Below are 25795 nucleotides of genomic sequence, written 5' to 3' on the forward strand. Positions count from 1 at the left end.
ATCTTTTGTACTTAGTACCACTTGATGTAATATATGCCATTTGACTTGGTACCCTTGAAATTAAATTAGGAGTGCCAGTTTCTGCTAATAAACTTATTCTTGTCAAAATACCACCATTATAGTTGTTTATAGGATTTTGAGTACAAATTCTTGCTGGTTGACTTAACCCAAGTTTCTGATTTATTTTCTTTTAAAAGATACAGAAGTCACCAGTAAGTAGATTCAACAAGGTAATATCCAAACTGTTATTAATTGGCAAACCATTTATTTTTTAAAAAAGAAATTGAATTCCATAAATACAGGTTAAAAGTGTGGCAAATTCAAAAGTAAAAAAAAAAATAATCCAATCACCACAATCCTGGTGCAATGTGTGTAAGCCAAAATAATGAACAATATCATAGTGTCACACAAACCAACAGCGTTTTAGTTAACGTTTCACTGAGTAGGAGCCTACATGAAAAGCATTTTCAGTATTTCCAGTGTCGAAACTGGGAAGGTCCTACACTAAAATGAGGAAAAGATTATCTACACTTGTTTTACTGAACAGACCTCTTCATGAGCAGAGCACAAACCTTACAGACAACTGCAAGCACTGTGGGACTGACAAGAAGCCGTTTCATCTAAGTGAGGTAGTAGTTATTGTTAGTAGCAATCATGCAGAGCAACAATAATGTAAAACATGGAACAGCTACAAGTAATAATTTTTAAAGTATTGGAAAGTAGGGACCAACCATTTAAAAAGACGATAACTGCTGTTTTTTTGTCACCAGCCTGTGGTCTTCTTTTGGATTCTTAGCAAATGGTTCTCAAGGTGCCACTGGAAGCTCAACTTCCTTAACACATGACTGGGTAAGCAACCCTCTTTGTTAAACTCCTAGTCATCATGGATGGTGGAGACTGAGACAGGTGTGGTGATCTGGATATCCAGGTCACAAGACCACTTGCCTTGGCTACAAAGCTTCTGGTTCTGTAATAAGCCAAAGATTTTATCCTGCAAATAACTTACTGCTTCAGCAGCATCGGCAGATGATAGGAAACAAGTTGGAAAACTTTTTTTTAGCGTGAATATAATATTTTATCATTCAGCTTTGATCCTTCAAAAAGTGCAGCAGCATAGCAGATGCATAGTAGCCATCGGTCATTTGGCCGTGTAGTCCTTGACTCGTTTAAGTTTAATGAGTCCATTCGTAATTGATGGGACTAACCAGATAGTCCTGAATAGCTTTTGTTTTTTTTGTTTTTTTTTCTTTCTGCAGAGTAAAAAAATGAATAATCACAAAATGAGTTATTGGCGAGCCACCTCTGGAAAGAGACAAGAGGAAATTGAGAATGCCTATTCATTTGACTGTCATGAAGGGCAGAAATTGTACCATACCAGTAGTTTGCTAGTCAACTGGGTTTTCTTTGTTTTCACTCTTCTCCGAGTCTGATTTTTAATGTTCTTCCTTCCCCTTCCCTTTGTTTTATTTATTTATTTATGATTTTGTTGACTGGATTAGTCCTACTAGCCCCCTAGCCTCTTTTCAGGAGACACCTGAGGTGGTATTCATAGTGATTAGGGGAAATCTGGCCAGGACGCCGGAGAGCTTCCTGCACACTTTTTTTAATAAGTGTTTTTTGGATCTTTTTACATTCATCTGAGCTATGTCCAACTCTGGCAGATGGGGCCTTGGTTTAATATCTCATCTTCTCTATTCCTAATAGAATAGATTTGAAATGTAATAGCATATCCTTTTCCTGAGCTTTTAAGTTTAACTCATTTACTTGGTCTGTCAGGTCAAATAATTATGTCTTCTGAGTTGTAAAGGCTGATTGCATTACTAAAAACTGAGAAGCCATGTTACTTTGAATATTATTATCGCATAACCGAGCCATATATAGTCTTCAATATGAATTCCAAGTCCTTCTGTTGAAGTGAAGAGGCTTGAACAGTTTGTTTAACAGTATGAGACAGGAGTTGAGAACTTTTAGTTATGTACTTACCATAACGATAGATGTATGGGATCCATCTCACCTACATTCTTGACAGATGGGCTCGGAGCCAACTCGGCCTATACTAAATCACAAAGTCTCTTATTGGCTGGGCCAACCCCCTATCCCAGGATGCACCATGCCCAAACCCCCAGATCTTGTTTGCCCCACAAAGAACTCATCCACAAGCACCAAACCAACCAGAAAATCAAAGGCAGGAGAGGACAAATAATACTTCCTGGAAACCTCAACAACAGAGTTTCCTCCAGATCCAATAGGTAGGGGGAAGGAGGGCGGGTATGTAAGAATGTAGGCGAGATGGATCCATACATCTATCGTTATGGTAAGTACATAACTAGAAGATGTAGTGAGATCTTATCTCGCCTACATTCTTGACAGATGGGACAGTGTCCCAAGCACCTTTATCCTGGGAGGCTCACTGGAAGACACCCTGATCACTGTGGAACCAAAGGACGCCCGATCCCTGGATGCCACATCTAATTTGTAATGAGAAATAAAGGTATGTGGAGAAGCCCAAGTGGCTGCCACACATATTTCATCCACAGACAGTCTGGTATGGAAAGCCACTGAAGTTGCCATGACCCTAGTAGAATGAGCTCTAACTGGAAATGGAAGGTCCCTCCCCGTTGATGTATAAATAAATGAAATAGAATCCCTGATCCATCTGGCAATAGTGGACTTAGTTACTGCTTTGCCAATTCTATTGTCCGCAAAAGCCACAAACAACTGGTCTGACTTCCTGTGCTGTTGTGTCCTGTCTAGATAAAACCTCAGTTGTCTATGCACATCCAACTGATGAAGTCTGTATTCTGCTTCATCGGAAAAATTTGGAAAGAAAACTGGTAGGTCTATAGACTGTTGCAGACAAAGAGCAGAAGAAACCTTAGGAAGGAATGACTGGTTCAACCGTAGAGAGACTCTATCCTTATGAAAGATCAGATAAGGAGCTTTGACAGAGAGGGCTTGAATCTCTGAAACCCTTCTGGCTGATGTAATAGCTACCAAGAAGGCGGTCTTCCAGGATAAGAACTTTATGTCACAAGTGGCCGCCGGCTCGAAGGGAGGAGATGTCAAGGCTCCTAGAACCACATTGAGATCCCATGGCAATACAGGTTGTGACACCGGGGGGCGAAGTAACCAAGCTCCCTTGAAGAAGGCCTTGCACAATTTATGACTCATGAGCGAGGGCTCAAAGGCAACATGGTAGTTAGAAATAGCTGCCAAATGTACTTTAAGTGTGGAGACAGCGGAACCCTGTTGAAAAAGTGTTGCCAGAAAATCTAGTATTGCCGAAACGGGGCTGTCAGAGGGTCGAGGTTGTGCCGCTGGGCCCAAACGGGAAACCTCTTCCATTTATTGGAATATAACTCCTTAGTGGAGGCCTTGTGGGAAGAGGACAGGATCCGGACCACCTACGGCGAGAGGATATGCTGTCTGACTAAGGTCGGCAGTGGAGCAGCCAAGCCGCTAGCTTGAGAGTCCGCAGAGAAGGATGGGGCTGACCCGACTGCAGGGTCAGGAGGTCTGGAATTGGATCCAGAATCCAAGGACCCTCCGCCGCATACTTCCGGAGGAAGGGAAACCAAACTTGGCGGAGCCAGTGTGGAGCGATCAGAATCATGCTGCTTCCCAAGTGGGTCACCTTCTGAATCACCTTTGGTAGTAGAGGGACCGGAGGGAAGGCGTAGAGTAGACCGGGGGGCCAATTGTGGACTAGAGTGTCCCTGGGTGACTCCCCTGGAGGTAGAATCTGGGAGAAGAAGTTGCTGCACTTCGCATTCCAGGGGCTGGTGAAAAGGTCACAGCAGGGAAAACCCCACTTGGAGAAAATGCGAGCCGCTACTTGGTTGTTTAGGGACCACTCGTGAGGCGTCAGAATAACTCTGCTCAGCCTGTCTGCTATCACATTGGACTTCCCTGGAATGTGTGTAGCTACCAGAAACCTCTGGGAAGTGATCACCCATTGCCACACTCTCAAGGCTTCTCTGCAAAGGGGGTAAGACCTGGTCCCTCCCTGTTTGTTTAGGTACCAGACCACTGACATATTGTCTGAGAGAACTGCGATGGTACCCTTGGGAAGAGAGGTGTGCAGTTCCTGCAACACTAGGAGCACCGCCCTCATTTCCAGCACATTGATGTGTAAGTGGGTTTTGTGATCCTGCCACGTGCCTTGGACCGTCTTGCCCAGATAATGCCCCCCACCCTATCTGGGAGGCGTCCGTGGTCACTGTGGCAACAGGAGGGGGGGACAGAATGACCTCCCTTGGTTGAGGTTGGAAGGGAGGAGCCACCACCGAAGATCCCGCTGGCAGGATTCTGTAAGGAGAATCGGGTGGGATAGCAGCAGTTCTTGGTATGACCACTGGGTCGACAGGAGCTACTGAAGAACTCGCATGTTCAGTCTTGCCAGAGGGACTAGAAGAATGGAGGTGGCCATTGATCCTAAAAGCTGAAGAATCATCCTGGCTGGGGCTTTCTGTCGGGGCAGCAAGGCTAGTATTTGGTCCTGTAATATCCTTATCCTCTCTGTTGGTAGAAATTCTCGCATCTCCACAGAGTCTAGCTCTGCGCCTATAAAGGCAACACACTGTGATGGCAGCAATACAGACTTTTCCCAGTTGAATGTGATTCCTAACAAATGACCCAACTGGATGGTGGCACACACGGCTAGAGTGAGGAGATGCCTGGTGGGGGCAGAGAGGAACCAGTTGTCTAGGTACGGAAACACCTGGAATCCCAGACGTCTGAGGTGAGCCGTCACCACTGCCAGACATTTGGTAAACACCCTGGGGGCTGTGGTGAGACCAAAGGGCAGGGCCCAGAACTGAAAGTGACTGGCTCCCAGATGGAAGCATAAGTGAATCCTGGATGCTCGGTTTATCTTGATATGATAGTAAGCGTCCTTGAGGTCGATGGAGCACATCCATACTCCTTTTTCCAGCAATGGGAAAATGGACTGTAACGTGACCATCTGGAACTTGGACTTTTTTACTAAACGGTTTAGGTGGCTGAAGTCCAGGATGGGTCTCAAGTCCCCTGTTTTTTTGGGCACCAAAAATAACCTTGAGTAAGTTCCTAATCTGGTCTGGTCTGTGGGGACTGGCTGGATGACTCCCTTTTCGAGCAGCTTTGCGACCTCTATTGCTGCTTGATCCCACTGACTGGGTGGCACGTCTGGGATTCTCCTTGAAGGTGGAGGGGGATGGATAAAGGGAATGGTGTAACCTCCGGCGATGATACGAAGCAACCACTGATCCTGGGTGATGGAACCCCAGGCCCTTGGATGCTCCAAAAATCGACTCCCAACTGGCTCCGGAGATGCACAGTTGGGCCATCCCTCAGGGACGCTGGAAGGAGGAACCACGAAAAGATTTGCGGTCTCCTGTGTTGCGGGGGCCTCCGCCGCCTCTAGGACGATGTCTTCCAGAATAGTTCCCCCCTCCTCTGCCTCTGTGAGGGGGGTCACTTTGATGGGCAGGGAAAGACTTTTGGGACTTCCTGAACCACATCTTTCCTCCCCTCTGAGCCTTGGGATAAGGTCTCAAAGGGAGCGAAAAATGGGCCCCAACGGCAGACAAAGTCTTGCCCTCCTGCTCGCATCTAGTGAGTGTGTCTTTCACCTTGGGTCCAAAAAGAAAAGACCCGTCGAATGGAGCATCTGTGAAAGAAGACTTGAAAGCCTCCACAAAGTGACACAAGCGCATCCAGGCTTGCCTCCTAAGGGCTACGCCCAAACTCGGTGCCCTACTCGCCCCTTCGGCTGGATATGATATGAGCCTCATGGACGAGTTAATAATAGATGAAAGGGTAGACAGCTGGGCGTTGACAGACTGCATCAATGCCTCAGGCACGTTACCCGAAAGGGTATCCCCTAACACCTTAATGAGATCTCTTTGGAGCCTCATAAAATGACACAAATAATTCAGCGACCTCAAGGTAAATGTCGCTGAAGTCAGGGTATGCTTCCCATACCTATCCATGCTCCTGGACTCCTTGTTAGGAGGATGGATAGACGTAGATGCCTCTGCCACATCTTGCTGGGTGGCAGACGCCACCACCATAGCATCTACTGGAACTCCCTTGGTTAGGAATTCTTTACCAGGGGTTGCGGATAAAAATTTGTTGGGGCGAGAGGGAACTGGCTCCACAGAATCAGGATGCTCCCACACCCTTCGACAAATAATGTCCAGCAATTCATCGAAGGGTGGAGACACCCAGGAGGTGGAGGGCTGGGCTCCAAAGGCCTTGAGGAAGATCAACTCCTCCGTGGAAGGGGTTTTGGACGGCCAGTCGCCCCTCCGTCTCAAGATCTCCAGGACATCGGAGAATGAGACATTGTCAGAGGACGACTTAGGGGACCCTTCCGCATCATCAAGGTTGGTGTCCGAGGTGACGGACTCATCCGGGAGTCTATGTGCTTCCTATTGCACAATTTTTTCCAGGGTGGCTCTTCAGGCAAGGACTCTGAAAGCTCCTCGGAAAAGGGGGGACCACGCATGGAGGAATCCTCAGGCCTCAGAGCTACGCTGTCCAAAGATAAGAGGGCACCAGGGGCTCTAGTCGCCCTGTCCAAGGAAGGAGTCGCAGATTCCGATGAAGTCACTGGAAAATTGTCCAGCGTGCTCCTCATCTCTTCGAAGGCAGGCCCACCAGAATCTGAAGAAAAGCCCGGCAGCGAGACCATGACCAGCGTCGGGGTCCCCCTAGCAGAGGCACCAAGTGGGAGACTAGGTGCCGAAAGAAGAGGCCCCGACAAATCCCCCTCAGGCTTGGCCGAGGATACCCGAGAGCCAAAACCTCTGGAAGGAACAGAAGGGGTTGGAGTTGAAGACAGTGCCGACAGACTAGCAGGTTGTCTCGGAACCATCTCAGGGGCTTCACCTGACTCTGCGAGCTCCGTCTCTGATGACACCAGGGTTGTCGGAGGAGGAAAGGATGGTATCGAAAAGGCTGGCTCCGGCCTTGGGGCTGGAGCCGAAACAATTTGGATAAAACAGGTGACTGAAGGAGCCTCTGGACCACCCTATCTAAATCCGAGTCTGAAAGTCTGGAGGACCTGGAGGAAACAAACGGGGGCCGAGAAACTCTTCCTATCGGCTCCAAGGTAACACTAGGATGTCGACTCCTAATCGGCTCCATAAGAGTCAGAGCCGAGGAGGAGTCGACCAGCACCGAGATGCCCCTCGGCTCCGACGGTTCAGGAGCCGACCTTGGAGCCGACCCTGGAGCCGAAATTTTCACCTGCGGCTCCAAAGCCAATGGAGCCGAGGCAAACTCAGTTTTGAGGTCCCTATCCTGCGACTCCGAGACCAATGGAGCCGAGGAAGATGACCCTAACATGGATCCTATTTCCTGTGGCTCTGAAGGCAGTGGAGCCGAGGAAGAGGACAAGGATTTGGCTCTTTTCTCTGGTGGCTCCGACGGGCTTGTTGGAGCCGAAGACTTCTTTTTCCTGGGCTTGGAAGAGGGGGAAGAAATAGCCTCCTCAAAGGCAGGTCTTATTAAACCTCTTAAAATCAGCTTATTTTTCCTCTCCTGTAACACACGAGAGGAAAAAGCATGGCAAACACTGCAAGACTCTTGCAAGTGTATAGCCCCTAAGCAATACAAACAGATGGCATGGCCATCTGTTAAGGACATTTTATAGCCACATTTAGAACATTTTTTGAAGCCGGACAGCTTATGTTCTCTTTCCTTAGAAGACATGACCACAATCAACCAAAACACAAGGAAGGGAAGGGGGGGAAGAGCTCTAACTAAAACGCTCAAAGAGATGGGCAAAGGCTCTCTAACTCAAACGGGCCTAGCCCACCAAACAAGAGGACTCACACCACAACCAGAAACAAACAACACAATCAATCACAAGTTAGAAAATCTATTAAAATAGCTGTTTGGTAATGAACTTTTAAAGCTAAAGCAAAAACGACCCTAAAAGATCAAAAAAAAGAAGGGTACTTAGCCACAGCCAAGTTGAGATCACGTCCTTACTTCAGAAGCGGCAAACGAGATCTGGGGGTTTGGGCATGGTGCATCCTGGGATAGGGGGTTGGCCCAGCCAATAAGAGACTTTGTGCTTTAGTATAGGCCGAGTCGGAGCCGAGCCCATCTGTCAAGAATGTAGGCGAGATAGGATCTCACTACATCTTTAATTTTTCTTGTCATACATTTGGAGTTTTGATCTATATTAGAACCATGAAAGTCAGTTCAGCAAATGGTTTTTACATCAAAAATGCCATTTGTCGAACTCGCTACCACACCCCCACTAATTATATATACCAACTCCAAGATTGCACTACAGTGAGAAAAGGGTAAATTTTCCGATCTTCACTTTACTGTGATCTCACTATAACAGTCCGTTGAATGGCATTTTCGATGTAAAATGCCATTCGCTGCACTGACTTTTTGGGTTTCTAATATAGACCCTGGAGTTTTTAATCTATGGAACTCTTAAAAGATGTAGGGTGATTTCTCTGGGGTAAGATTGTTCATGTAACTGGAGTTAAAATATTCCTGAAATAAGAGTTCCACCTATGGCGGCAAGAAGTTAGGGCCTGTGTTATGAGTGTGCACTTTGTAAAATAAAACCCGAGTGAAAAAATGCTTACTAAATTCAGTCCTTTAAAATTCCGGAAGAACTTAAAAAGGCAGAGTATAGCAGTTTCTGAATTTAAAGGTAAGTTAATAGAAGAACTGTAAAAGCTTTCTAATTTTTCTGAACACTTTTAGTCTCCTAAAAATGCACTTTAAGTCATTCCATGTCTGTCAGTAGAGGTTACACCCATGTCATACTGTGATATCTAAGGGAGGAAGATTGAATGGAGCAAAGAAAGAGGAGAAAACTACCACATAAGTTATTTTAGCAATAAGTGACGACATTGGTGTAGTATATTGAATATTTACCCAAGGTTGGTATCCCAAGTGAGTAAACACAGCCAGCTGTGGGTAAATCTTCAATATACCACACCACGGAATCAGTTATTGCTATTATACAATGACATTATTTAAGAAAAAAATTACGTTTCTTAAATAATGTCTTTGTATGATGGCTCCTTGGTGTTATTCCAATTTCATTGGATACCCTGCTGCTTTTTTTATGTACTGCTCATTCGTATGTGACTTACATTCCCATGCTTATGCAGCACATCAGTTCTTTGTAAAAGAAGCAACAGAGAAAGGAAGATCTCCGTTGCTCTTTTTTTTTCTTAAGTAAGGTTGAAATTCAGACACTTTAGTGGTACAAGAGAGACAGGATGGAGAAAATACAAGGAAAAACAGGTACATTTCTTTAGTTTTGACTAAAGTACCTGATTTTCCTAGTATTTTCTCAGTGCTGTGTCTCTCGTACTCCGGACTGTCCAGATTTCTAATTTTATTATTTTTTTTAAGGTGAAGAAAACTTAAAAAGTTATAAAATATAGTAATTGGTATATGCTCGTTTTCCAGTCGGCATGCTGGTTGGGCTGACCAATCAACTTGCTTGTTTTTGAATGTTAATAGACAGTCATTGTATAATAGATATTATTGTCCACATGGTAGTTGCCAGATTGTTGTGTGTGTGTGTGTATATGTGTGTGTGTGTGTGTGTGTGTGTGTGTGCGCGCGCACGTGTGTTTAAAGTAAGAGACTGAAGTTTATGAAGAGCACCGTAAGGGAAGGTGGCAATATGCAGTTTTCAGTAAGTGAAAGACCAACACAGTTTGTCACAGTCTTCAAGAAAGAGTTACTGTCTTAAAAGTTGTGATTATGTAATGGAGTATTGTATTCTGAACTTAATGTAAATTGTACATTGTACTGAAAATGAAAAAATATGGAACCGATAACCAGTGAGAGGTATGATGTCAAAAAGCTATTATTGCACTGCGTGCACTATGGCAGTGCACAGTATTACAGAATGTTACAGTGGCAGTGCACAGTATTACAGAATGTTACATAGGCTTGTAGTGGTGCTGCAAAGATGAGGAGAAATTAAGTTTAGCAGGAAAACAACAGGAAACCCTCTCCCTTGGGCTGTCAAAGACTCCTGGAACAAGTAGGGGTGTTATTTTTTTTTTCTTAATAGCATGTACTTGGAAGATCAGGACACAATACCCCTGTAAAATTGTTTTCTGAACCACACCAGAAAGGGGAATGACCAGATTAAAACAATTTTTAAAAAAATTTAAAATTAAAAAAAAAAAAAAAAAAATTTGGTGTGTTTATTCATATTCATGTCAGAGATGTAACTTTGGTTTTAATTTGTTTGTTTTTCCCCAGATCTCCATGTCCAAAAGAAATTACTTAGCTAGTATATTTCTAAAAGAATTGTTTTAAAGCATAAATGCCTTGTTAAATATGGTAAAAGTGTACATTAAATGAGAATTATAAAATATGAGAACATACATTAAATGGAATTGAAATTAATATTTCAGTACATACCTGCCATGTGCAGAATTTCACAGAATGCCCGAATTGTTGCCTCATGTATTTGGTTTGTTCCTCAAAAGCATTGTGTTTTTATGGCATATCATTAAGGATGGAAGTCATTAAATAATGACTGATATTTTGAATTTCAGACTCCATATCCTTCAGAAAATTCATGCTAATACAAATCTTGCTTTTCTGGCAACTTTCTAAGTTTATAGGGGCAGTATTTACTTTGTTTGTGGGCCTTTGTACCCTGTGTTATTTTGACTTTGTCCCAAATTCTTGCACTAAGAAGTCGAGAGTTATGCTTCATCATCATTATCAGCAGTTGTTTCTACAATCTGATGGGTTAGGATTGCCTGGCTTACTTGGTCTTACACATTTACTTTCTTATGTGCTGAGATTTCATTCTGATGTACTGTTTGTAACATGGTCAGCACAAATGTTATGCTGATAGTGATGGGAAGAGCCATAACTTGGGGAAGAGGGATCAGCCAGGCAGGTTTATAGAATATCAACTGAGCTTGTAATTGAAACACAACAGGGAGAAGCCTGCTTAGGGGGGGGGGCTGCAGCTTGGACACACTAATCTCAGCGTGCCCTCCTCTAATGATGTAGGAGACCTTATGGGATTGGGGGCAGCCCTTAGGGTCTCATGGCAACAATTTTTAGCCTGCCTGATTAAGATGGATCAGATAAATAGTATTGCATTGCCTGTATATCTGAGCCTATGTCAGCTTTCTAGGACCTTTTATTTTTCCTTAAGCAACCATAACTTGAATGTCATGTTACCTTCCCAGTTCTGAGGATCCAAGTAGAAATTCAGTAAATAAATAAACATTTATAAAAGCAGATTGCATTAGTAAACATGTTAGGGCATCTGCAATCTACCCAGGAAGGAGGGTGAGGGTGGCCTAATGGTTAAGGTGTTTGCCTTACAAACACAAGGTGCAGGGCTTGAGTCTCACAAGGGATAATTGGCTAGGCTTAACATGGCTCACAAGCTTAGTACTAATCTATGAATCCTAGGGGTTGGGAGGGTGGCCTAATGGTTAAGGTGTTTGCCTTAAAAAACACAAGGTGCAGGGTTTGAGGCTCACAAGGGATAATTGGCTAGACTTAAAATGGCTCGCAAGGGCAGTTAGCTTAGTACTAATCTATGAACCTATGAAACCCTATGGAGTGGTGTCATCATTTCTGCAGCAAGTATGTAGTTGTAGTTTATAACTTACAATAGGGTTTACTGTTACTAATCATATGTTGTTAGGTCAGTAGTAGATAGTCATGTAAAGTAAAATGCCTAAAGCTTTTGGAGGGCACACTTTAACAACAGCAAAACTCCTGAGGTTGCAAAACATGCATTTTTTTGTGGATGGGCAAGCCCCTGCCCCCATATCCCTGATATAAGGGGGAGTCCCCATAATGCAGTCTCTGAATACACCTACTATAAGGTTGCACAAACCTGAAGGAAAGAGAAAAGGTCGAAAACAAAAGTAAAAAGTTAAACTTACATTCTCCCTCCTACCGCTTGTCTCTTCTTTGACTCCACTATTTAGTCAATGCGTAACCTAGGTAGCCATGATCTACTGAAACATTCTCTACAGGAATCTTGTGCCGTTCTTGTTTTGAAGTTCTGAGAATTGTTTTTCAGACTTTGACAATAAGTGGGTATCCCTTTTCAGTATGCTTCATTGAACCTGGTGGCACAAACCTGTCTTATGGCAGAACTTTACTTTGTTCACTACTGTCTGAAATGTATCTTTAGTTGAGATAGGGTCTGTCCTTATCATTCTTAGAAACTTAATACAGCAGTATGCTGTTCTATGATTGCAAGACATTCAACTGGAACAGCCATAATTTCAGAGTTAAGCTGTTTCCTTTTCATTTTTTTTTTTCAGTTAAAGTTGCTTATGTGTAATTTGATGTACACTCGTATTCCGAGAAACCAGCATTGCTTAGGTAGCACCATCCATTAATTACATCCACCATGAGAATAACAAAATCTTGCCATGTTCTTTAGAACTAATGTATGTATACCTATCTACACATTTGCCTTTATAAGTAAAATTAATTGTTTAACCATGTGGTTGAAATGGCCATAATGCTCTTCCAGCTGTGACCTAGGCTCACAATAGAGCAAACAAGAAAACTGCATTGGAGGGCAAAAAAGAGAAATACATAGAAAGAGACTGTAGACTTGCATTAACTACTCCACATCATACCTCTCAACCTCTTAGTGCAAGAAATCTGGACAAAGCTTGACAGAATCAAAGGCCCACAAATAGGGGCATATTTTAAATATGCTCTTATAAACTTATAAAGTTACTAGAATAACATGGTTTGTTTTAATGTACATTTTCTGAAGGATTTGAAGTCTGAAACTCAAATATGTGTCATTATTTAGTGACCTCAAACCTCAGATCATCACAGTGATTTGCTAGAAAACCACAAACTTTATGAGGAACAGACCAAAAATGTGAGCCAAAAATCTGGACATTCTGCGAAAATCTGGATACTTGAGAGGTATGCCATATATTGATAATGTCAGGCATAGCTTTATTTACAACATATTTAATTATTTGTAAAGAATTGTAATACTCTGTCATATGTCAGCATAGAAGCTACCATATCAAATTATTTCTGTGAGCGTGTGTGTGTGTGTGTGTGTGTGTGTGTGTGTGTGTGTGTGTGTCTCTCTCTCTCTCTCTCTATATATATATATATATATATATATATATATATATATATCGAATTCAACCCAAGGAATTATTGATGTGTATTGAGCTAAAATAGGTGCCATTAGAATGTTCAAATTACTTCAAATAAAAAGTTTTCTTTCAAAATCATCTTATGCAGTTTGCTGTGTATGTGGTGTATTTGAATGTAAAACAAAGTACTCAGTTACAGTGGCAAGGAGGCTTGGACAAAAGGTTAAAGGGCCATTTAGAAACAAACAGCTGGACTAGTTTATTTAAACAGACACAGAGATGGAGAGCTGACCTCAGATTGACTCTTTGTAGGAGGAGCAAGAATGTCTTTTTATTACTTTGTCCAGAAGGAAAATGTTCTTGCTGCTGAATTCCCCCACAGGCATGCAAACATATGACCATGCCATAAGTGCATGTAAGAATACTTCAGAGTCTTAAGAATTAGGCAACGATGTATCTATTTTGATGATAAATGGGTGTAAGCAGAAATTTCAAACTAAGTGAGGATATCATATTTGTATTACTCAAATATTAATGCACAGAATCTCTGATAAAATGAAATAGTTGTATCTTTTTGCAAACTACTGATTTTTTCGTGAAAGAACGACAATTTAAGTTTACCGTGGAAGCAGATGCACTTCTCTTGTAATCGAGTTGACAACCTAATAATGATTTTATGTCATTGGTTTTATCCATAAATAAACTGCTGGAAAATTAACTGGGAAAAGTAGCAGAGGCAACTTCTGGTTTTGTGAATTCAAGGGTTAAAATGGTCCCTTGTCTTTCAAGATGGGTCTTTAAAAATGTGTTATAAGAGGATAAAGTTCACATGACAGAAGACACTGAACACATTGTGTATGTTTTAATATGCCTGCAGGTATATGTAAAATGTGTTATAGTTTTTCTACAATTGTGAAAGTAAATGGTCTTTCATCATTCCTTCTTTTTTTAATAATGTTTACTCAATATTCAGACATGGCAGTTTGCTATAGTGATTTAGGAAAAGATGTGTGAATGAACTACCTTACACACTTCTGTCTGATTCCCACAGCTTCCATTTTCACAGGGTATTAGATCTAAGCATGGTACATGATTGTTCAAAGGACGAAGTACCAAATCTATGTTTGTTGAACCAAAGTCAGTAAATCAGTAGTACATTACTATCAAGACTCTTAAGACCACTTCAGAGCATTTATGTAGCGGCATCGAGGGTTTCTTCTCTAAGGGTGGACAAACTCAAAAGTTATGGAACTGTGAAAGGAGTGCAGTGGAGTGTGGCCCCTACAAGTACATCTTGATATGGAGTAACATCCTCGCCTTTGATGACTTAACCAATTCAAAGAATTTATTTCCACAATCTGGTATTTGGCAGTTTATCTTTTATTGTTTCATAGTTAGGTCCTCTAACCAGCTCACTTACAAACCAACACTATTGAGCTATTCTCCATAATGGGAAGTTGCACCTAATGGAACTTACCATTTGAATCACGGAATAATGAATAATGGAAATGGCTGTTTATCATCGTGAATGTAATGTTTCTTTAAGTACTCTCCAAGTTATGATAAAAATGCAATAACCCCCTTGGATAGCCCAGACTTGCAGTGAAATATCTGTGCACATATTTTAAGTTGTAGCCGAAAAAAAAAAAAAAAACGATTGTGGAATGAGACCTGAATGGGTGTGGGTTAGTGAAGATATCTGCTTGCCCTGAAGCGTGATGATACCTAATACTAAAGACAGCATACCTTAGTGGAAAGGATCTTGCTTTACACCTAACCCTGAAGGGTCAGATTTAACGTTTAAAAGCAGTTTGGGGAATTTAAAAATATTTTATAAGATAAGAAGATGAGTACAGATAGTACATACATGCCTAAAAAATCCACACATGGCTTCTGACAGTCCCATTGTTTGTGAATGTTGCATTATGTTTGCATGTGTCATGTTTGTGTCTTTCAGCTTTTCCCGGTTAGGGGTTGCCACAGCGGAACTCTGGTCCGCTAATGATTGGCAGTAGATTTTTAGGTACTGGCTAGCCGGGCCTAACGCACAACCTTCAACGAAGGAACGCCCATTCACGCATGTCGCTACACAGAAGATGCTCTGAGAATCGAACGGGCAACGTCTAACTATGATGCGACAAGTTTGCTTGTGTCATACAGTTTCATAATTAAGGTTGAAGAATATAGATTGCTTCTAAAAATAGTCTCTATTTTTTCAATATATCAAGTGTGGCACGGTATTTTATATTCAGAAGTAACCTATTCCAAGATCTCACTAACAATTGTGTTATAAATTTGTCTCTGATAGCAGTTCCACATTTTTGAATCAGGAGTGTATATTTTCCTGTTGACTGTTTACAACATGTTAACATTATGATGTTTAACAATAATCTAGATTCTTCATCATGCAGTGCATGATATGCAAGGCGCAAGGCATAACCTTCCAAATAATCAACAAAAAAGTTTACATTTTAAGAATGTAAACATTTATATAGTAAAGTGGTCCTCCATCCCGCATCAAAGACTATCAACATTAAACAGAAGAAACCAAAACTCTGCAACCTTTGACTGGTGTAGTGTCATACAAGCAGAGAGAAACCTTTGTCAGAACAAAAGTCTCAGTTTTGTGTGGTGTGGTGCAAGCAAAAAGATGCAGCTCTACAAAGTTAGTTACCTGTGAGTGTTTCTGTGTTCTGCATTGTTTTAGGTGCATGGGTGGAAAAAGAAATATATTATTTGATTCTTAAAGTGCGTCAAACTATTAAAAGTGTATGTACTTGTGAAGACTGTGAACAGATTATATATGTTAAAATCAGAGAAGTTGTGTTCTTGTAGTCTAAATAAATACTTAAATGTAAATGTGGTAGATGCCTTTTCAAGATAAATAAACAAAATCAGTAATCATAATAATAATAATTGATTTTGAAACCTACATGTAAAGAAGATAGCTGCAGCTTTCACAGTACTAAAGCATAAAGCATTATATAAAATCTTTCCTGAAATGCTGGTGATTTGCTTTAAGACAGAGAGCAATTTCACAACTGTTTGTTGCTCTATACATGCTTCTGAATATGTCACAATAAAGAGCCAGAGCGTTTTTTTTTTAATGTTTACTTCTTCATTTTCTTAGGGTCCTTAAAATGTAGTGCTTCAGGAAACTTATCAAAGCAATGAATGAATTGGTGCTTTTTATGTAAGTTTTCCATTTCAAACATGTAGCTGGTCAGCAGGCAAGAAAAGAAAAATAGTTACGAAACATTGATAAGGAGTCGTTCACCGCATGTAGAAGGAGTTACCGTTTCTGTTTTCAATTACTTATTCATTTGTTTGTTTGCATGCATGTTGACTGAGTAGTCACACTGGGGTCAGCAAATCGGTCCATTTTTTTTCAAAGCACATGCAGTAGGTAGACATTTCTAAGGAAACTCTTAAGAAACCGTGTGCACATTGTGCAGCGAGCAAATTACATAGTCAAGTCGTACCACAAATTTAAAAACTGAATATAGTAAAAGGAAGGAATTAAAGAAGGAAGACAATAGTGCTGTTGTTTTGCGTTGATTATCTTAAATATAACGGAACATAGTCTGTAAACAAGAGAGTGTATCAATACTATTCCCAAAGGTTTTTTTTTTATGCTGCATTTTGCTCCCTCTACCTGATGGTTATTGTCTGCCTTGTTAGCAATCAGCCCATTAGTTCCCCATTACCTAGAGGGCGACAGTGGCCAAGTGGAGGCAACATTAGGTACCTGTCAGGGGGTGGCTGTGATTTTTTTCATGTTTGTGTAGACAGCCCTAACGTGCATGCTTCTTACTGCTCCTGGCTTTTTGTGCAATGAGCGTGCCAGTGAAGCTTAGTCACTCACTTTCTTGTGAGTGATGTATCTCCTCAAAGCAAGTGCTCCCGTACATTCTGCGCTCTCCATCAAATATCCTACCATTTGAGTGTACACCTGGACATGTGCCCTGCTGCCTCCCCTGAAGACAGGTGAGCTGGCAAAGCTCAATCACTGCTTCCTTTCTCCATGCCAGTTTCAAAATGTTCCTGAGACAGTATTCATACTTTAGCCTCCCGGGTCTTAGTCCTTTATCCCAGCACACTAGTAGAAGTGACCGCCTTACCCAGAGATTTACTATGATTTTCCTAAGCATTTCTGAAGGTAATTTATAAAGAAATGACTAACAACAAGGATGTTCTGATATTCTGGCCTTTATGTACTCTACCACATAAGTTTTATATACATACACGCGCGCGCGCACACACACACACACACACACACACACACACACACACACACATATATATATATATATATATATATATATATATATATATATATATATATATATATGGGTCTACTACGGTTGATTGAAAACTCACTTGACTGAAAATTAAATTACTAGGACCACTTCGCTGAAAGCTCACTTCACTGAAAACTCATTTCTTTGAAACCCATTTCATTGAAAGTTATAAATGGCCTTTTCCTCATTGTAGTGCAACCCTAGAGTTAGTGTATAAAGTAAGGGGGGTTGTGGGGGACATATCCCCCCAAATATTATAAATATTTTAAACTATACACAGTGATACTTACATGTGCAATAAATACCCCCCTTACTTTATATACTAACTCCAGGGTCACACTACAGTGGGGAAAAGGCCATTTATAACTTTCAACGAAATTAGTTTCAGTCAAGTGAGTTTTCAGTGAATTGAGCTTTCAGTGAAGTGGTCCTAGTAATTTCATTTTCAATCAAGTGAGTTTTCAGTCAACCATAGTAGACCCATATATATATATATATATATATATATATATATATATATATATATATATATATATATATATGTATAGGTCTACTTTGGATCACCAAAATTTTACTTTAATGAAAAACACAGCAGCAACACGAGAACACCAAAACTGGATACCACCAAACTGTCACATTCCCGAAATTTACATCAATGAAAAACTGGCTGCTACAAAAAAAAAAACAAACAAAAAAAAATACAACAAAACACTTTCTTCCATTTTTTTCCCATACCCCCTGCATATTATATATACCAACTCCAAGATCGCTAAATAGAGGGATGACAGGCATGCAAGACTGGGGAATGTACTCTTTTTTTCCCAGGGACTGTATGATCTTGGAGTTAGAATATATAATTAGCAGGGGGAATGAGGCATGCAGGATGGCTTGTGTCCCTGGAAAAACACAGCTTTATTTGTGTTTTTTTTTTAAGTTTTGCATGCGGTGTAATTAATTATCGTCACATGCACATGTCGACATGCATAATGTTTAATAATTTGTTTCGACATTATGCACTTTGACATAAATGGCATTCAGTCAACTTAAGTAGAGATATCTATCTATCTTTCTATCTATCTATCTATCTTTCTATCTATCTATCTATCTATCTATCTATCTATCTATCTATGGGTAATAATGTAGATCTTTTTCATATGTACCAGAGTAGGAAGCTGATCAAAAATTGATCAATCTCAGACCCAGCCTGGGGTAAATATTATCCAGCAGCAAAAAAAATAACATTGATTAAAAGCCAAAACCATTACAGTGGAATTTTGTAGAGATGCAATTTTAGTATGTAGCCATAAATTAGAAAGTGTAGATAAATGAAGAAGTACTGTTAAGCGATAGAGGAGGTATTTTTAGAAAATGTGAAAGATTAAGAAGAAAAGGGGGGCTATGGACATAGTTACTAAATGTCTAATGTCTGCATTGGGTGATTACAGAGGAAAGTGTATAAGGAAAATGGTTTGTGGTGGCTATGCACATGTGAAAGGATGCTTAACGTCTGCTTTGAGTGATTGTCCAGGTTGACATATAAGGAAATGGTTAGGGGTGACAAATGAGGTGCCTAAGTGATGTGGCCTAAACTGAGACAGTGGCACTGGCTTTGGCTAATAAGATGGGCTTTGAATCAGGGTCTGAATTTAAGTTCTTGTCAGTCTAGGGAGGCACTTGGGAAGTGTTGCGTTTAGAAGAGAGCAGCTGTGGTTGGTATAGTGTTGTTTTATATAGGTGTTTGTAATGTACACCCTGATTGTGTGGAATGTCTAAGGATGGTGTTTGTAATGGTGGCACTGATTGTGTGGAATGTCGAAGGGTGGTGTTTGTAATGTGGGCTCTGATTGTGTGGAATGTCTATGGATGGTGTTTGTAATGGAGGACCTGATTGTGTGGAACGTCTAAGGGTGGTGTTTGTAATGTGGGCTCTGATTGTGTGGAATGTCTAGGGATGGTGTTTGTAATGTACACCCTGATTGTGTGGAATGTCTAAGGATGTATGATGGGATGCAGGGAGTGAGTAGTGTGGACAGATTGCTTAATACTACATCTCACTACACAAACGTCCCCTGGCTAAGATAACTGTCTGTTGTAACAGCACATACATGCATTATATAACAGTATACCATGCATACCTCTCAACTGTCCACTCAGCTTAGAGGAATGTTCAAATTTACTTCTGTCCCTCATAAAATGGGTGGTTTTCTAGCAAAGCATTGAGGCTTACAACCACTAGATAATCACAAACAAATTGAGTTGCAGACTTCATATCTTTCAGAAAAATACATGCTAATGTGAAACCTGTTATCCTAGTAATTTTGTCTTAGTTTATAAGAGCAATTTTTAAAATCCTATCCCTGTTTTTTTTTTTTTTTTTTTTTTTTTGCATTGTGTTCCCCCATTACTTTTTTTTTTTACCTGATTCTTGTGCTAATAGGTTGAGAGGTATGTTCAGGACACATTTTGCAGAGCATGAGTTCATTCAGCCTGTTTAAAAATGTGTCAGTGGGACTAAATCAGTGGTTCATTGGAAGCCATTAAGAAAACGTTTCTTAGCATTATACTGCCTGTACTCTGATAATCTCAGTTCCTATTTATGTTGGAAAATATCTCATTTTCACTAGGAATGTCAGACTGATTGGTTTTACCCTATTAATGTTAGTCCTTTGGTTTGACAGTACTGGGTTGTACTGCTTGTAAATCGCTTTCTCCTTTCGCACGTTCGTGCTAATAGCGTTCACATCACTGAATTTATCTTAAGAAGTCATTATGTCGCTCTTCTCTTAACCAGGCAGATAGTGTAGGATCTCTTTTGTTGTACGTAATTTGTGAAGATTCTTTTCATTTAATATGTACAAATCGTGAATGGGCGTAACTTCGTTGCAGGTTGTGCGTCAGGACTGGCAAACTCGGCACGTAAAAAATCTACTGCCAATAATTAGCGGACCGGAGTTCCGCTGTGGCGACCCCTAACCGGGAAAAGCCGAAAGACACAAACAAATGTACAAATCCACAGTTTAAACTTCTACTGAAGCAAAAGAAACTACAGTATTTTTCATGCCACATATGTACACTGTTACAATTTTATCTGTCTCATGATAAAAGAAAGTGAAGCCACAATATCGAGTACTTATTTAAAGAAAACTTCTCTCTGTAATTGGTAAACACCGTTGTTCCTTGGAAATTGTTTTGGTTTTGTTATGTACAGTATATGTTTGCTTTTATGCTTAAAGTCCTTTGTTAAGAGGTCTTTTTTACAGCCTGCTTTAAATTGGCTTGGTATTGCCTATAACAATATGCTCGCAGTATACTTGTAGGCAAAATGGATTCCAGAGGAATGCTGGAATTAGAAGCCTGGTATGTATATAGCCCTAACCTCGGTTTGACCTCTGTCTTTACATAAAAAAGAGAGGGAAAAAAAGAAAGCTGTAAAAAGGCTCCAAACTCTCCCTCAACAGAACAAGTCAGTGGTTGTAAAACTCCAGACATTCTCTGTCTCAGCAGTGTACCATCATTGCAACATATGTGGTACCACTGCGCGTTAAAATTAAATTAAAGATCTACAAAGCAAGCAGTGAAAGGACTTGGTTAGTGAAAATGCATTTATTCAGCCGATCTGTGATAGAATGATCACTGGTGTGGAGAGCCTGGAGATTGTCCTTATGATCATTCTTTGCACAAATTATGTTGCCTCCCACAGGGCTAAAACAGGTTGTACTGGTATTCCATCCTGTAAAGTAAACTGTTATGCAAAGAAATGATTTTGAAGAGTCCAAATGTGGTAAAGCAAGTAATCATAATTCAAGACAAGATTTTCCAAGACGTATAATTGTAGATGACAGCTGGAGAGATTTACTACACTTGTAAATCGGCATACAGTGATTTGAAGAACTAAGGTCTGCAGTTATTCAATTTAAAATTTATAGTGAGGTTTCATTTAAGATTCTAACAATGTTCTTTATTTTTCTCTCTTTGCAGGTTCATTAATGCTAGGAGAAGAATAGTCCAGCCTATGATAGATCAATCCAATCGAGCAGGCAAGTCCCCAGTAGTAACTGTATTCAAGTCACGCAGGCGAAAACCATCCTCAAGCCATTCACCGGGAGGTCCAGTACCTGGTAAATAAATTAAAAACGAATGCTGGGAGTGATTGGCAACTAAAAAAAATCAATATATTCTCATAACAACACTAATCAAAATAACATTATTTGGACAAAGTTTTTTTATAAGGCAAATAACTTAAATTTTGAGCACAATTATCAGGTTAATGTTAATTTTTATGAGTTTTTTTTCCTTCCCAGCTTTGCTCTCTGCTACTTTGACCACTCCCTGGTGCATGGCTTGGTGTGGAATTGCTGTAAACTTTATTACCTGTCAAAGGGCAAAGGGGTCAGGACTGCTTTTGGGACTCAGTAAAGTTCAAAGACATTCACTGAGGTAGACCTTTATGTGCTTCAATAACCCAAGGCAGCTTATTTCTGGAGGTAGCTTTTAATGGATGGATGGTTAATCCTGCACCTCAGGTACTGACAAAAGTAAGTGGTTTCTATCCTTTTTTATCTATTCCTTTCTTCATTTTCTGGGTTTTGAGAACTGTGATAAAATATATAAAATTCTAACAGACTTATTACTGTATCCTGATGTGAAAAACATTTATGTTATCTTGTGACAAGAGAAAATATTAGCACTTCTCTTGCTAAACTCTGTAGTTGTTGTTATCAATAATTGCCATTTTGTTTTCCATCTGTCACTCAGTGCTGCTTTTTTAATCAGTAATAATGTCAACTCATTTAACCTCAAAACCTTAACAGGTCTGATGTATACATGAATTGATAAATTACGTTAATTAGTGTAAGATGGCAATGTAGATTGGTAGAATAATCCGAATTACAACTTCTGTCCATGCTATTTCCAAATACATAAAAGCAGATAGTCCATATCCAGTTTAACAAAATCCATGCCTGCTTTGTCAAAGAACTGCTTCATTTAAAACATGTTGTGTTTTCATTAAGTTTTTATCTGTGTCACTGTCTCTTGTAGCTTGTTTGTTTTTCAACAAACATGCGGGAATATATGTTATACCCAAGATTATAACTACACTCTGATTGCTGCAGGGTCATTGAACAGCTTTTCTCTGATTCCTTTTAATTGCAGATCATAAAAATTACATATATTGTGCGAGTCGTTGCACTAACATTGTTTTTAAATATAAGTTAGTAGGAAATAGGGATGTGAACCCACATATGGGCAGGGGTGTGTGCAAAAATACTTTGGGGTAGTTTTAGACATTTTTAAATTATACTTCTCATTATATGAAAATCAGTGAACCTTGATTCATTTTTGGATGACTTGACTACAATATGGTGATGCACTGGTTCAGTCAGTCTGTAAAGTATTATCTAATGATGCACTGACACACAGGCTTCACTGCAGCATCTGTTGGTGCAGTGACTCAGAGTCAAGCTTTACTGCACCATTTGATGATGCAATTAACCAGAGTCAGGCTTTACTGTAACATCTGGTGTTGTGCTGGCTCAGAGTAAGCCTTCACTTCACCATTTGATGGAGTACTTAAGAGTCAGGCTTCACTGTAACATTTGGTGATGTGCTGACTCAAAGTCAGGCTTTACTGCACAATTTGGTGATACATTTAGCCAGAGTCAGGCTTCACTGTAACATCAAGTGATTTGCTGATTCAGCGTCAAGCTTCATTGCACCATTTGATTGTGCACCAAGTCAGAGTCAAGCTTCACTGTAACATCAAGTGATGTGCTGACTCAGAGTCAGGCTTCACTGTACCATTTGATGGTGCACTTAGTGAGATTCAGGCTTCGCTGTAACATCTGGTGATCCATTGCCTCAGAGTCAGGGTCCACTTCACCATTTGATGGTGCACTTAGTCAGAGTCAGGCTCCACTACATCATTTGATGGTGCACTTAGTCAGATTCAGGCTTTGCTGTGACATCTGGTGATGCACTGACTCAGAGTCAGGCTTCACCGCACCATTTGGTGATGGATGCACTTAGTCAAAGTCAGGCTTCACTGCACCATTTGGTGACACACATAGCCAGAATCAGGCTTCACTGTAACATATAGTGATGTACTAACTCAGAGTCAGGCTTCACTGCACCATTTGGTGATGGATGCAATTCGTTAAACTCACACTTTACTGTCCGGTTTGGCGATGCATTGACTCAAGAATCACTTTTCACTGTAGCATCTAGTGATGTACTCACTCAGAGTCAGGCTTCACTGCACCATTTCTTGACTCAGTGACTCAGACTCATGCTTCACTGTAATGTCTGGTGATGCATTGTAAGACTTCACAGTGGTATCTGGTGATGCATTGATTCAGTGTAGGGCTTCATTGAAGTGTAAAAATTAAATTTATTCTGCACTTTTGTGTTCCCTAATGAAACTAATCATTTTTTAAATTAGTCAGTTTTTGTTACTATATAAAACAGCACCATTTATTTTGGTTTAGTAGTAATGCTGACAAAGTACCCGCGGTGGTGGTGCTGCAATAGCGTTGTCGCCTCACAGTAAGACGCTGTCCGGTTCGATTCTCAGCTAGAGCGTCTTCTGCGTGGAGACATGCGTGAATGGCCGTACCTTCAGGCCTGGCAAGCCGGTACGTAAAAATCAACTGCCAATCATTAGCGGACTGGAGTTCTGCTGTGGCGACCCCTAACCGGGAAAAGCCAAAAGACACAAACAAAGTAATGCTGACAAAGTAAAGGAAAATGCCACTTTATATGTTTCAATTTATATTTCACATAACCTTTTAGAACAAACCAAATAGCTGCTTCAGCACTAAGGTTTATCACATCAGCACTGATGATTAAAAGTCATTTTGTGAAAGCAGGTACGTGTGCATATTTGCTTTAAAGGCAGACTTTCTAGATGATCTGATATGTCTTGCAAGCAGCTTTAGATTAATACAAATGTTAGCTGTTTTACCTGCACTCTGAACCTAAATAGCAACCTAAATGCACTAGTGGCGTAATGGTTCAGGTGGATAAAGGCAAACAGATTACATGTGCCATTAACTCTCCTCTTCCTGATGTAACAGAGAAGAGTGTAGGTATAATAGAGGTAGTGAGGAAAAAAGCTTGCTGAAAATAGGGTAGAAAGAGAAGCCTGTTCAGTGCTCTCGAGCATTGATACAGGAAGAGTCAGTAATTTGGCAGTACCACAGGGTGATGAGGATAATATTTCACTAAGAAAAGAAATCATCAGCATCAAACTTGTTGCATTGGAAAGATACAAATCTTTTAAAGGTACCAAACCACTGATTATTAGCTGCACTCCTTGTGGTTGTGGCTTGTATAACAGGAAATTAGTAAAAACACTGATGAAAATAATGGTAATGTAGTAGAATGTATCCTGGGTACTGGAAGGTCATGCTCAGTGTGAGAACACAGGGCAGAAGGCATTGATAGATGGATCTATATTACAACGTCGAACTTACAAAAGTCTGATCATTGTAATATCAAACCCTATGGTCTGAAACCCAACAAAACTGAAAACACAGAACAGCGATTTGTTTTCCCAGGGAAAATAATCGCTGTTCCGTGACAAAAAAAAAAAAAAATTAACCTTAAACTTAAACTAAAGTGGGGGACTTCACCCCCCACACCCCCCAACGTGGGGGGCTGTGCCCAAACTCCCCTACGTAAATATACCAACTCCAAGATCGCATCACAGTGGAGGAAATAGCAAAGCCCCAAAAACGGCCCACCAATTTTTTTCCCTGGAAAAAAAGTCGATGTGTCGTGGCTTCACTATTTTCAACTTTTGGACTTTAGGGTTTGATATTACAACGTTCAAACTTGTTTTAGTTCGACGTTGTAATAGAGACCCTTGATAGAGTCACCGGATTGCTTTTTTGGTATATCCCTGTAAGCTCAATGGGTGTTGATGATGATATTTATAAATATAAGCAAAGACTACAGCTTAGTTGAAAAACCAAGCACTTTGGAGAGGGCAGGGTCAGCACAATTAACCAAATCTGGTAGCAGCTAGTTGTTAGATTTGATATGTGACAGTGATTGATGGGGAAAGATGCTGACAATAACGTAAGGAGAGAGCAAAGCACAGTGCACATAGATTATAGTAGGTATAAAGGATGTCTTCATTAAGTGTCTCTTTGTGGCACTTGTGACGTCCTTACTGTGGGCCAGTCAACAAGGATCTTGACTCCTCACCACTGACACTGGAAAGGGACATTCACTTGGAACAAAAATGGATGCATCAAGTATTTCCAGATGGAGATCTCTGCATCAAACACAGTTTCCCTTAAGAGCACATAGGGAACACACTCAGTCTGGGGCCTGGGTTTCATCCTCTGTCCGGCTCCACAGTAAGACTCCCCACTAGCACAGCTATAG

The 25795-nt window shown here is 40.6% G+C and overlaps 1 protein-coding gene across 7 annotated transcripts in view; it reads left to right on the top strand.

Annotated features, from left to right (window-relative positions):
• The window catches only part of MEIS1 (Meis homeobox 1), a 575725-nt gene that overhangs the window by 540507 nt on the left and 9423 nt on the right, over positions 1–25795 (top strand). For 4 of the 7 annotated variants that reach the window (XM_044055841.1, XM_044055816.1, XM_044055805.1 and 1 more), the window contains exon 10: positions 21383–21441. In XM_044055841.1, the coding sequence (XP_043911776.1) occupies positions 21383–21441 (59 nt within the window). Of the gene's footprint in view, positions 1–21382; positions 21523–25795 lie in introns of all 7 variants that reach the window. The other 3 variants (XM_044055794.1, XM_044055783.1, XM_044055825.1) reach the window with 1 other exon arrangement.

Source organism: Protopterus annectens, chromosome 1.part2 (assembly GCF_019279795.1).
Source record: "Protopterus annectens isolate FY-2018-M chromosome 1.part2, PAN1.0, whole genome shotgun sequence".
In the NCBI taxonomy this organism is placed as follows: Eukaryota; Metazoa; Chordata; order Ceratodontiformes; family Protopteridae; genus Protopterus; species Protopterus annectens.